General features: G+C 44.7%; 1 protein-coding gene across 14 annotated transcripts in view; it reads right to left on the reverse strand.

Moving 5' to 3' along the window:
- Positions 1-14,309, reverse strand: part of arid1b (AT-rich interactive domain 1B) — a 696,888-nt gene that overhangs the window by 130,079 nt on the left and 552,500 nt on the right. For 9 of the 14 annotated variants that reach the window (XM_068044792.1, XM_068044789.1, XM_068044787.1 and 6 more), the window contains one exon: positions 8,038-8,145. The exons of the other annotated variants lie outside the window; for them this stretch is intronic. In XM_068044792.1, coding sequence (XP_067900893.1) covers positions 8,038-8,145 — 108 coding nt within the window. The remainder of the gene's footprint in view (positions 1-8,037; positions 8,146-14,309) is intronic. 14 annotated transcript variants of the gene reach the window in all.

Consider the following 14,309-nt stretch of genomic DNA (forward strand, 5'->3'; position numbering starts at 1 on the left):
ACTTAGATACCAACAAGTTGCATGAGAAAAATGCAAACACCCCCAGAAAGCAGTGTGTAATCATACTTTCATGTTGTTTTAATTGGTTTATAATTTGTTGGCATAAATCCTGATGAGCAACAGATTAAGTGATTAAACCAAATCAACTGAACAGATGTCTGACCAACACCGTTCAGCTGGACACACTAAACATTCAATTTCCTCCTAAAATACTGGTAAAAGTTTCTAGAGTGAAGAGCATCTCACAGGAAAAGCAGCTTTGAAGACTATCAGGAATTGAAGAGAGGGCTCACTTTTTTGTTACTCATCATAAATAGGACTTACTGGGTAATATTTAAAGTTACAGGGGTGTGAACACTTTAATAAGGGCATAACCACGGGCTTTGGATTGCTTTTACACAGACAACAGATGTTTAGATTGTGCCACATATAAAGGGTTCTGATGGTTCTGGATCAAGATAAGCATCATTCAATTCTCCGCAGCATGTAATCTACTTTTAGCACACAATACGTAGTTTTAAAAATAATAGTTCCAGGTACAGAGTAGCTCACTCTGGGGCTTGAATTCAAACCAGGCTCAGACTCCAGGGTAGAGAATTAATTTCTCTCTCTCTCCTAGCTATATAGTTACTTTTATATTGTACTGTTTTAGTTTGAATTCCAGCATTTGAATTGCTAGATCTAGATGGCTTATCCTAGTGGCAACTACTAAAGCCACAGTGAAGCAGACCTTATGGACATGCAAACTGATCGACTCCGATCCCATCCCAAATTCCAGGGATGTGGTCATTTGCACTGCCACCTGCACCTGCTTTGATCCATTGTAAGATGGAATGAGTCATAAGAGTACTTATGACACAGTCGGTCATTCGGCTCATCGAGTCCAAGCCGGCTCTCTGTCGAGCAATCTAGTCAGTCCCATTTCCACACTCTATCTCCTGCAAGTTTATTTCAGTCAAGTACCCACCCAATTTCCTTTTGAAATCATTGATCATCTCTATTTCCACCACCCTCGTATGCAGCGAGTTCCAGGTCATTATGATTTGCTGCGTAAAAAAGTTCTTCCTCACATCCCCCCGCATCTCTTGCCCAAAATCTCAAATCTGTGGCACCTAGTCCTTGTACCATCAACTAATGGCAATAGTTTTCTTTGTCTAACTTATGTAAACCTGCCAGAATCTTGTACATCTCTATCAGTTCTCCCCTCAACCACCTTTGCTCCAAGGAGAACAACCCCAGCTGCTCCAACCTAACCTTGTAGCTAAAATCCCTCATCGCTGGAACCATTGCAGTAAATTTCCTCTGCATCCTCTCAAGGACCCTAACATCCTTCCAAAAGTGTGGCAATCAGAACTTTTTTTTTTTTATTCGTTCCTGGGATGTGGGCATCGCTGGCTAGGCCAGCATTTATTGCCCATCCCCAATTGCCCTCGAGAAGGTGGTGGTGAGCTGCCTTCTTGAACCGCTGCAGTCCATGTGGGGTAGGCACACCCACATTGCTGTTAGGAAGGGAGTTCCAAGACTTTGACCCAGTGGCAGTGAAGGAACGGTGATATTGTGCCAAGACAGGATGGTGTGAGGCTTGGAGGGAAACTTGCAGGTGGTGGTGTTCCCATGCATCTGCTGCCCTTGTCCTTCTAGGTGGTAGAGGTCGCAGGTTTGGAAGGTGCTATCTAAGGAGCCTTGGCGCATTGCTGCAGTGCATCTTGTAGATGGTACACACTGCTGCCACTGTGCGTCGGTGGTGAAGGGAGTGAATGTTTGTGGATAGGGTGCCAATTAAGCAGGTTGCTTTGTCCTGGATTGTGCTAAGCTTCCTGAGTGTTGTTGCACCCATCCAGACAAGTGGAGAGTATTCCATCACACTCCGGACTTGTGCCTTTTAGATTGTAGACAGAGTTGGGGAGTCAGGAGGTGAGTTACTCACCGCAGGATTCCTGGCCTCTACTCTTGTAGCCACAATATTTATATGGCTACTCCAATTCAGTTTCTGGTCAATGGTAACCCCCACGATGTTCAGCAACCGTAATGCCATTGAATGTCAAGGGCAGATGGTTAGATTCTCTCTTGTTGGAGATGGTCATTGCCTGGCACTTGTGTGGTGCGAATGTTACTTGCCACCTATAAGCTCAAGCCTGGATATTGTCCAAGTCTTGCTGCATTTCTACATGGACTGCTTCAGTATCTGAGGAGTCACAAATGGTGCTGAACATTGTGCAATCATCAGCGAACATCCCCACTTTTGACCTTATGATTGAAGGAAGGTCATTGATGAAGCAGCTGAAGATGATTGGGCCTAGGACACTACCCTGAGGAACTCCTGCAGCGATGTCCTGGGACTGAGATGATTGACCTCCAACAACCACAACCATCTTCCTTTGTGCTAGGCATGACTCCAACCAGCAGAGAGTTTTCCCCGATTCCCATTGACTCCTGTCTTGCCAGGGCTCCTCGATGCCATACTCAGTCAAATGCTGCCTTGATGTCAAGGGCAGTCACTCTCACCTCACCTCGAGTTCAGCTCTTTTGTCCTTGTTTGAACCCAAGGCTGTAAGAGGTATGGAGCTGAGTGGCTCAGGCAGAAGCCAAACTGAATGTCAGTGAGCAGGTTATTCTAAGCGAGTGCCGCTTGATAGCACAGTTGATGACACCATCCATCACTTTACTGATGACTGAGAGTAGACTGGACGCAATACTCTAGTTGTAGCCTCATCAGAGCTTTATAAAGGTTCAGGGTAACTTCCTTGTTTTGTGCTGTTGACTGTGTCAGCTGTGGCTCAGTTGGTAGCACTCTCGTTTATGGGTTCAAGTCCCATTCCAGGACTTGAACACAAAAAAATCAAGCCCATCACTCCAGTGCAGTACTGAGCCACAGCTGCAGTGTCGGAGGCACCACTTTTCTGATGAGATATTAAACTGAGGTTCCATCTGCCTGCTTTGGTGGATGTAAAAGATCCCATGGCACTATTTGAAGAAGAGCAGGGGAGTTATCCCCAGTTTCCTGACCAATATTTATCCCTCGATCACCATCACAATGCTGTTTGTGGGAGCCTGCTGTGCACAAAATTGCCTGCCACGTTTCCTGCATTACAACAGTGATATACTTCAAAAGTACTAATTGGCTGTAAAGTGCTTTGAGGCATCCAGTGGTCGTGAAAAGCGCTATATAAATGCAAATCTTTCTTTTTTTAACTCAGTATTTCTATTTATGAAGCCCCCCCTCCCGCAAGATCCCACATGCTTTCCTAACTACTCTCTCAGTAAGTCTTGCCACCTTCAAAGATCTATGCACATGAACCCCCCCCCCCACCCCCAGGTCCTTCTGTTGCTGCAGAATTGTGTCATTGGACTGAATTTTCACTTTGGGGGGTGGGAGACAGAAGCTGGGACTGTTTCTGGTTCCCAGACACACCCCAAGGGGGCAACAGTCATTCATTGGAATTTTGACTGGGCCGCCCCTTTAATCGGCATGGAGACAGGCTCTCTGTCCAATTAAGGGCAGCAGGTGAGCTCTTGAAGCTGGAGGGCCACAGGTAAGTAACTGAGAAGGCACTTCAACATGAAGGTGCCCTCTCAGCAACTTAAAAAAAAAAAATTCAAAGAAAGAATAGAGAAACCAGCCAGGCCACCACTGTGGGGTTCGGAGCGAGGGGTGGGAGCAGTGGTGCGGGAACTCTCTCTACTGGGCGCCCTTTGGTTGCATCCACACCCAGGCAGGCAGATAGGGCCTGTAGGGCTGCCTGGAGTGCTGGCGGCCCTGGCCCGCCACCGAGTGTCCGCCTCCAGATAGTTGAACTGTCCTGCCCGTTGCATCGGGAAACTGGAAGCCAATTGGAAAATCCCAGTTGGGATTACCTACCTTAACAAGCCTAATTGGCTGCCCACCTCATGGGAGCAGGCAGCCTTGCCAGCCTTGAATCCAGCTTGGCTAAAATGGCCAATTCTGGGAAAGAGGTCAGGAAACTGGCACGCTGGCCCATGCCGGTATTTTCGGGCCAAGCCGCCTCGGTTCCCAACCTTGATGGGGCCTGAAAATCCTGCCCATTAAGTTTATATTGCCTTTCCCTATCCCTTCTGCCAAAATACATTATCTCACACTTCTCTGCATTAAATTCCATCTGTCATTTGTCTGCCCATTCTGCTAGCCTATCTATCTATGCCTGTTACAGTTGATTGCTATCATCCTCACTGTTACCATACCTCAAAGTTTGGTATCATCAGCAAATTCAGAAATTTTTCCCTCTATTCCAATATTCAAGTCATATAAAAGCTGTGGTCCTAGCACTGACCCTTGGCGAACACCGCTGACCACTATCCTCCAGTCTGAAAAACAACCATTTACCACGACTGGCTGTTTTCTGTCTTAAGCCAATTTCTTATTCAAGTTGACACTGACCCTTCTATTCCATGAGCTTCAAATTTTGTTAACCAGTCCTTTATGTGGTACCTTTTCAAAGGCTTTCTTAAAATCCATATAGACAACATCCATCTCTTTCCCTTCATCAAAGAAATCAATCAGATTAGTCAAGTATGATCTGCCTTTTACAAATCTGTGCTGGCTCTCCTTATTTAACTCAAACCTTTTCAAGTGACTGTTAATTCTTTCCTTGATTAATGTTTCTAAAACCTTACCCACCACTGATGTTAAACTGACTGGCCTGCGGTTACTAAGCATAGCCTTACACCCTTTCTTGAATAACGTGTCACAATTGTCATTTCCAATCCACTGGCACCTCCCCCATATCTAGGGAAGTTTGGAAGATTAGGGCAAGCCTTTCCGCTATCTTCACCCCCACTTCTCTTAGCAACCTGGTATGCAAGCCATACGTACCAGACGACTGATCCACTCTTAAGCAAAGACACCTTTCAGTGCAAACTGCCCATCAGTTTTTACCCCATCCATTACTTCTACCATCTCCCCTTCTACTGATACTTTGTCAGCACCCTCTTCATTAGTAAACACCAATACAAAACACTCATTAAGTATTCTAGTTTTCCCTGCACCTCGAAGCATTTATCACCCTCTTTGCTCCTAATAGGGCCTACCTTGTCACTTATTATTCATATGCCGGTAGAAGATTTTTGGGTTCCCTTTCATGTTAACTGCCATTCTATTCTCACATTCTCTCTTTGCCAGTTCTATTTTCCTCTTCACTTCCCCTCTTAATTTATTGTATTTGGCTTGGTTCTCGCTTGAAGAAATCACCTGACGTGCATCATACACCCTCTATTTTGTTTCATCATATTCTCCATCTCCCTCGTCATCCAAAGAGCCCCGGTTTTGGTTCCTCTACCTTTCGCCCTTATTGGAATGTACCTAGCCTGTACCTGAAACTTTTCTTCCTTAAAAGATCACCCATTGTGCTGTTGCAGTTTTTCCTGTCAATCTTTGGTTCCATTTTACCTTGGCCAAATCTCCTCTTGTCCCATTGAAGTTAGCCCTTTTCTAATTTAGAAGCACTACTTCAGATTGTCCCTTGCTCTTATCCAATATTCATCAAAACCATAGGATACGATGATCACTCTTACTCATATTTTCTCCCAGACACTTGGTTCACCTCATTCCACAGCACCAGATCAAGCAATGCCTCTTTCTTAGTTGGACCGAGAACATACTGGTCAAGGAAGTTCTCCTGAACACATTTCAGAAATTCCTCACCCCTCCTTACCCTCTACTCCAACATTATCCAATTGATATTTGGGTAATTAAACCCCTCCAAGATCACCACTCTATAGTTTTTGCACATCTGTGATTTCCCTGCAGATATGCTCCTCTATCTCTCGCTCACTAACTGGAGGCCTTTAGAATACCCCAAGTTAATGTGATCATACCTTTCTTGCTTCTCAACTCTAACCAAATAGATTCTGTCCTTGCTCCCGCAAGGATATCCTCTCTTTCCAACACTACAATGTCTTCTCTAATCAGGGCTGCTACTTCACCTCCCTTTTCTCTTTCCTTATCTTTTCTGAATACTTTGTATCCTTGAATATTAAGTGCCCAGTCCTCACCATTTTTAAGCCATGTTTCTGTTATTGCTACTACATCAATATTCCCACACGGCTATTTGCGCTTGTAGTTCACCAACCTTATTCACCACACTTTGTACATTTACATACATGCATCCTAAACTTGTCTTTGCATTCCTTGTACTCTTTCTTAGTCTGCTCCTATCTAATATGGTACTACTTTCTTCTCTGGTACTATCCAACACTCTCACTCCTTTAAGCACCTTATCTCTCTTTTCTATCTAAACACTGGTGTCCACCCCCCTGCCAAATTTATTTTAAACACACCCCAAGCACACTAATGAACCTCCTTGCAAGGACACTGGTCCCAGCCCTTTTGAGGTGCAATGTGTCTCTTTTGAATAGGTGCCTCCTGCCCCAGAACTGGCCCCAATGCCCCAAGAATCTGAAGCCCTCCCTCCTGTACCATTCCTCAAGCCATGTATTGATCCTCCAAATCTTCCTAGGGAGTGGCACTGTGGGTAATCAAGAGATTACCATCTTCGAGGTTCTACTTTTTAACTTCCTCCCTAACTCCTGAAAGTCTGACTGTAGGACCTCAATACCTGCTCTCTCTATATCGTTGGTACTGACGTGCATCACAACTTCTGGCTCATTCCCTTCTCTCTGCAGAATATTCTGCACCCTTGCCATGACGTCCCATACCCTGGCACAAGGGGGACTCATGATGACAGTTACAAAAACACCTGTATGGCCACTATCGTGGTGTTCTGATGAAAGGTCACAGACCTGCAACGTTAACTCTGCTTCTCTCTCCACAGATGCAGCCTGACCTGTTGAGTATTTCCAGCACTTTCTGCTTTTATTTCAGATTTCCAGCATCTGCAGTATTTTGCTTTTATTTAAGTTGATGTGGGGGTTCAGGTGGAAGATTTGCCAGCCTCCCTCTGTGGGTGGAATTCACAGCAAGAATTGGAACAGAGCAGAACCTTAGTGGAACTGAGTTTTGCCCAAGGTCTGGTCCCCTTTGGGCAATCCATACAACTTCAGCCTTGGCTCCTAATCAGAATTTGGGCCCTAAGTCTCTAAATCTACCACTGTGGTAAACACCAGCAACTAGCATACAATTAATTGCATGTCTCCAAACTAAAACTAGGTCAATATAAAAGCTGCTAACGTGGCTTGTGTAAAGTGAGTTTGGGCAGTCTCAACCTGGTTCTTAGCCATATACATATACTCAATGCGACTAGGAACAAATTTGTTAAGACATGTACTAGCACAGCTCAATGCTACAGCAGTCAATCAAAAGCAGCTGCAAGCAATAGATTTGATAATATGAAGTTCTTCCCCAACTCTTAGATATACACCAGAGAATTTTGTTTTGCTAACTAGCTATAATCTACTCTTAATATCTAAAAAGTGATTTCTGCACTTAACAATGGAATTATCTAATAATTTGAATACATCAACAGACATAACAAAGTTCAAATATAATGCTAAAAAATGAATCATCAGATAATTTGAATCAAGCACCTTTGAATTAGAAGCAGTAGATCGTATACCGACCAGTCATTTATGACAAACCTTTTTGGCTAGTCTCCAGTAAAAATCTTTGCTGCCTCTCACACTCCACTAGATTTATTTCATAATCTCAGGGGAACCTGGAGTAATATTCCTGAAAATTTTGTTTTTTGACACTTCATTTAGTACATTTTTCAGCAGTCTGGAGTAGACACAATTGGTCTAGGTTTTTAGCCAATGACTGTGGCAAATCTAACCCAAAATGGCGAATTGTCTTGTGGTAATCTAGTATTAGCAAAACAACATATTGGCTTCATAATTATAACTTCAAGTTAGTTCCGGTCTCAAGGTTGTTCCCCAAATTCTCCATTTCTTTAACTCCCCCCCAACCTCAACCCCACCCCACCAACCCATGACTGTAATTTGCTTTCTTTTGGTCAGTTACTGCCCCTCTTCTCCTCCTTTGTTCTGAATTCTATTTTTACTGTGTATCTGACTTACCAATTGCTAAACTCCCTTCTTTTGTGCTTTTCTCTTTCAGACTCTTACCTCCAATGTTTCCGTCGACGATCTTTACTACTTCGAGACCGACAGTGCCCCTGTCCTTGCCTTCCGCTCCATGAGTGCTGCCATTTCTTTTAACTGTCATGGCACAACCTGCTCCGGGAGAATCCACAGTAAACACAAGGGCCATGGCATTGTCTCCTTCACACTCAGCTGCCAATTCATTAATAATTTCCTCTCACTCTCCTCTCGCCAGATTCAAATGGATGAGAGGCAGCAGCAGGTCAGGAGTCGGAAAATCTGGACTCAGCCCTTCCTTCTTTTCTGTTTTGTACTCCCCTCTCACTTGTGTTTTGACTATCCCTTTTCTTTTCGCCATCCTTTTTTAACCCCTCTCTATTTGTCTCTGCCATATTTCTCCCCTGCATTTCCTGCAACATTCATGCTGTCTCCTGGGAGACAGGGATGGGGAGGGAGTGGGCCATTGAAACCCATATTTCTTAGTAATGAGGGATTTTCATTCTGTGTCCACAAGAGGAAGGCTTTTCTCAGAATAACACAAGCAGAAGGTGGGCAGGAGGCCATATCAGGCACAGATGAACAAGCACAGGAAGTGGGAGAGAGACAAATTCACATACCTGAAATCAACTAACAGAAATCTGCAGCACGCTGTGTATGTATGTTGAAAAAATATTGAATGTCAACTTTGGCATCTCTCAGGGCCTTGTCGTACCTTAATACGGCATTTCACAGACAATAATTTAAATAATATAATGATACAGGTCCTATGACTTTTTAAAAAAAATTTAATTCTGGTGCAGAGCTAAGCTCTCCAGAACTTGCCGGAGATGGTAGCAATATACTGACTAGAATTCTAAGCAAGAAGCGTGATGTGAATTCTAGAGTCAAAGACTGACTGCCAGTCCTCAGAACTACTGGTAGGATGTAACTAATCAGGACTTCCTAAATGAGAGTTCACAGTGGGGAGGTACAGATCTACCTGATCTCAGGGAAATGGCTTCGATTTGCAATCAAATTAATCCCTTCTCTCTTGGCAATACATAAAAATGCACATGAAATAGTCTGAAGACACAATGACTTAGATAACACCTTTCACAAACTCAGACCATCCCAGAACACGTCAACAGTCAAAGAAATACTTTAGAAGTGTAATTACTATTGTGATGTAGGGAACTATAGCAGTCAATCTGCACACAACAAGGTCTCTCAAACAGCAATGAGATAAATGGCCAAATAATCTGTTTTGGTGATGCTGGTTGAGAGACAAATATTGACTAAGATACCAGGAGAATCCTCCAGCTCTTCTTAATATGGGATATTTATGTCCACCTGCGGGGGCAGACAGGGTTTCAGTTTAACATTTTATCTGAAAGATGGCACCTCCGTCAATTCACCATTCCCTAAGTACTATACGAGAGTGCCAGCCGAGATTTTGTACTCAGGTCTCTGGACTGGGACTTGAACCCACAATCTTCTGACTCAGAGGCAAGAGCCAAAGTGGAATCCTAATTGACAAATCTTTGCTAATAAACCCATTTCTTCCTTTCTTTCTTGATTACTCCAAAGGGAGAGGTTTACTTTCCTGTTAACTACCTAACAGCAAAGGAGATCCTTGTGGAAACTTAACGTCATGGCAGAGGCGCCCCTGCTTCAGCTCAGTACTCCTGGTTTTGGAAATCCTGAGGCCTTACTATAATCATAGAATCACTGGGCAGCCATACAGCCTGTTGTGCTTGTGCCAACTCTTTGAAAGCGCTATCCAATTAGGCCCATTTCCCTGTTTCCTCATAGCCTTGCAAATTTTCATGTGGACAGAGCTGGTACCTTACAAAGGTACCCACTGGATACCAACCCTCCTCCCAGTGGATGCAGCCTTTTCCTCATCTACTTTATGAAAAACATTCAACTTTGAACACCTCTATCAAATCTCCCATTAACCTTCTCTGTTCTAATCAGCTTCTCTTGCCTCTCAAAATAACTGAAGTCCCTCAACTTTGGTACCATTATATTGTAAATGTATTGTACAATAATATATTGTAAATATAGCCCACCTCAGCAATGCTACCAGTCTCTCCAGGTGCTAAAAGAAACGTTCTACAATGCATAGCAGAGCAGTTTTCAACAATATCCTCTGAGTTACATTTTATTTGAAAGTTTGCGAATAAACTAAATATAGGAAATAGGAGCAGGAGTAGGCCATTCTGCCCTTCGAGCCTGCTCTGCCATTCAACGAGATCATAGCAGATCTTCGACCTCAATGCCATTTTCCCACACTATCTCCATATCCCTTGATATCTGCAGTATCTAGAAATCTATCAATCTCTGTCTTGAACCTACTCAACAACTGAGCCTCCATAGCCCTCTGGGGCAGAGAATTCCACAGATTCACCATCCTCTCACTGAAGAAATTCCTCCTCATCTCAGTCCTAAATGGCCTATTATTCTGAGACTGTATCCCCTGGTTCTAGACAACAACATTCCTGTATCAACCTTGTCGAGCCCTGTACGAATTTTGTATGCTTCACTGAGATCACCTCTCAAACTCCAGCGAATATAGACCCAGTCTCCTCAATCCTCATAGGACAATCCTGCCATCCCAGGAATCAGCTTGGTGAAATAAAAACAAAGTGCTGGAAATACTCAGCAGGTCTGGCAGCATCTGTGGAGAGAGAAGCAGAGTTAACGTTTCAGGTCTGTGACCTTACATCAAAATTGGCAAAGGTTAGAAAAGAATTATGCTTTAAGTGAGTTCCTAATCGAAAGATGAGGTGCTACTCCTCGAGCTTGCGTTGATGTTCACTGGAACACTGCAGCAGGCCAAGGACAGAAATGTGGGCATGAGAGCAGGGATGCATGTTGAAATGGCAAGCAACTGGAAGCTCGACGTCATGCTTTTGGACTGAGCGGAGGTGTTCCGCAAAGCAGTCATCCAACCTGCAAACAGGAGGGTCCTGGTGGACCCATCGGGCTGAGTTTTACCAGCCCCTCAACTGTGGGAGTCGGTGGCGGGGGCCCTGTAAAACACTTGCAGGAACGGCCCGCCATGACCCCTGACGCCGGGAAGGCCCCGCTGCATTTTACCGGCGGTGGCGAGGCCTTGTTGTGGCCACCCCACCCCACCCAACGCCGAGCGGCGGGGCCTTCTTTTAAATTGTAAAATCAATGCAAATAAATTTACATATACTTACCCTGTCCCGGCGACCATCCACGTCGATATTACAGCCACCGGCTACAACGTTCCGAGGCGAGACACTGGTGGGGAGGGGGGAAAAGTTAAATTATCAGGGTGGGGAGGGGGTGGAGCGGGGTAAACCTTTTCTATTGGTTGTGGGGATGATGGGAAGGGGTTGAGGGGCAAAGTTGATGATTAAAAAGAGGTTTTCTAGTGTGTAAATAACATGAAATGGCCATTGTGGGGGGTGGGGCCTCGTTCTGTTAATAAAGTTTTCCATTTTACTTTACCCACAGCGTGACTTTAAGAATTTAATTTGTTCATAAGGGCTTGAAGTCCTTTAAAAGTGGCGCCGCGCAGTGGCGCCGACATCGTTGCTGGGGATGGAGTGGCCGTCCCCTCTGTGTCATTAGGAGCGGCCACTCCGACCCCTCAATTTAAATGAGCACACACGCGTAATATCGCGAGGGCTCAGCAGCGGTGCTTCCGTGTCAGATGGCCGCCGAGTTCAAAGCACGCTGCCGTGATGTGCGGTGCGCTAATAAGATTCAGCCTATCATTTCAGAATGTTTCTGCACCACTGAACTTATTTCTTCCTATCTTGACTCTATCTTTACCGTGACTCTTCTAACACTCTGCATCATTTCGACAATTTCCAGTTTCCTGGCTCCAAACACCTCTTTATTATGGATGCCCAATCTCTCTACACCTCCATCCCCCACCAGGATGGTTTGAGGGCTCTCGGCTTCTTCCACCACCACCACCACCCTCCTCCGCCTGGCTGAAACTGTTCTTTCATTGAACAACTTCTTCAATTCCACTCACTTCCTTCAAGTAAAAGTTGTTGCTATGGGTACCAGCATGGGTCCTAGTTATGCCTGGCTTTTTGTGAGATATGTCGAACATTCCTTGTTCCAGTCCTACTCAGGCCCCTTCCCCCAACTCTTTTTCCGGTACATTGATCATTGTATCGGTGTTGCTTCCTGCACTCGCTTCGAACTGGAAAACTTCATTGGAAAGCTTCCAATTTCACCCTTCTCTCACCTTTACATGGTCCATCTCTGACACTTCCCTTTCCTTCCTTGACTTCTCTGTCTCCATCTCTGGGGATAGGCTGTCTACTAATATTCATTATAAGCCCACTGACTCCCACAGCTACCTTGATTACACTTCCTCACACCCTGCCTCCTGTAAGGATTCCATTCCATTCTCCCAGTTTCTCCGTCTCCGATGCATCTATTCTGATGATGCATCTATTCTGATGATGCAACCTCCCACAACAGCGCTTCCAACATGTCTTCCTTTTTCCTCAACCAAGGATTCCCCCCACTGCGACTGACAGGGCCCTCAACCGTGTCCGACCTATTTCCCGCACTTCTGCCCTCACCCCTTCCCCTCCCTCCCAGAATCGCGACAGGGTTTCCCTTGTCCTCACTTTCCATTCCACCAGCCTCCACATCCAAAGGATCATCCTCCACCATTTCCACCACCTCCAGTGTGATGCCACCACCAAACATATCTTCCCTTCCCCTCCCTTCAGCACTCGAAAAGATCATTCCCTCCGCGACACCCTGGTCCACTACTCCATGACCCCTGACACCTGTCCCCTGCCCACGGCACCTTCCCATGCAACCTGCCCTTTTTACCTCCTCATCATCCAAGGCCCTAAACACTCCTTCCAGGTGAAGCAGCGATTTACTTATACTTCCTTCAATTTAGTATGCTGTATTTGCTGCTCACAATGTGGTCACCTCAACACTGGGGATACCAAACACAGATTGGGTGATCGCTTTGCGGAACAGCTCCGTTTAGTCCGAAAGCATGACCCCCAAGTTTCCGGTTGCTTGCAATTTCAACACACCCCACTGCTCTCATGCCCACATTTCTGTCCTTGGCCTTCTGCAGTGTTCCAGAGAACATCAACCCAAGTTGGAGGAGCAGCACCTCATCTTTCGATTAGGCACTCTACAACCTAGCAGACTCAACCTTGAGTTCAACAATTTCAGAGCATGACTGGCCTTTTTAAAAAAAATATTTTTCTTTTTTTGTTATTTTATTTTATAACCACGTGCCTATTTTTCATGTGGACAGAGCTGCTCATTATTCTGCCATTAACACTCTCTCTGGACTGTCTTTGTCTTTTACCACAAGCATTAATATGCTCTTTGCCTTTGTCCCATGACAGCTTTGTTATTCAATCTCTCCTGCCCTCTGCCCTATCACACACTTTCCCTTTTGTTCTCTTCCCCACCAAACCACCCACGCCCGACCACCACTTCACTTGCTTAAAACCTAATTCTTTTCTAACCTTTGCCAGTTCTCATGAAAGGTCACAGACTTGAAACGTCAACTCTGCTTCTCTCTCCACAGATGCTGACAGACCTGCTGAGTATTTCCAGCACTTTTTTGTTTTTATTTCAGATTTCCAGCATCTGGAGCATTTTGCTTTTATATCAGTTTGGTGAACGTTTGTTGCACTCCCTCAATGGCAAGTATATCCTTCCTTAGGTTAGACGACCAAAACGGTACAGAAAACATCTGGTGCGGTCTCACCAAGGCTCTGTACAATTGCAGCAAGAATGGATTTAAATCCTAATGGCAAAACGTCATCAGGTGACACAGTCACCCAAATCCCAAGGTGATTTCAACACTTACAAATTATTTAAATAATCTAATGTTTAATTTTGTTTGTCTTTGAGAGTTTTCAAATTAAGATGTTCATTGGTATTAGATTCATGACTAATTTGGAAAAGCACTGCCAGCGTACAAGTTAATCATACAAAGCAGGAAGGTTTAATCTTCAAATCTCAGATCTGTGGTCACATGGGCCATCAGCTTTCCTGAGGCAGGGAAGAGATGAAAAACAGTCAGCCAGGAATTCTGACCTTGTTTACTATCCAGTGGCTCCTGGTGAAAGTTGAGTTCATATGGATAGCATCAGTTTTGGTGGGAAGACCCTGTACAGGAACCTGTTGATACTCACTGTCTAGGCTTACATATAACATCAGTTGAATGTGGTATCAAACGGCGATCAGCCACCATGGAACTACAAGAGTCAGTACCTTTAGGAAAGACTGTGAAAACTTTGGAAAGGATAGTGCACAAAAAGGGGAAAAATTATTAC

This window comes from Heterodontus francisci, chromosome 13 (genome assembly GCF_036365525.1).
Source record: "Heterodontus francisci isolate sHetFra1 chromosome 13, sHetFra1.hap1, whole genome shotgun sequence".
Taxonomy (NCBI): Eukaryota; Metazoa; Chordata; class Chondrichthyes; order Heterodontiformes; family Heterodontidae; genus Heterodontus; species Heterodontus francisci.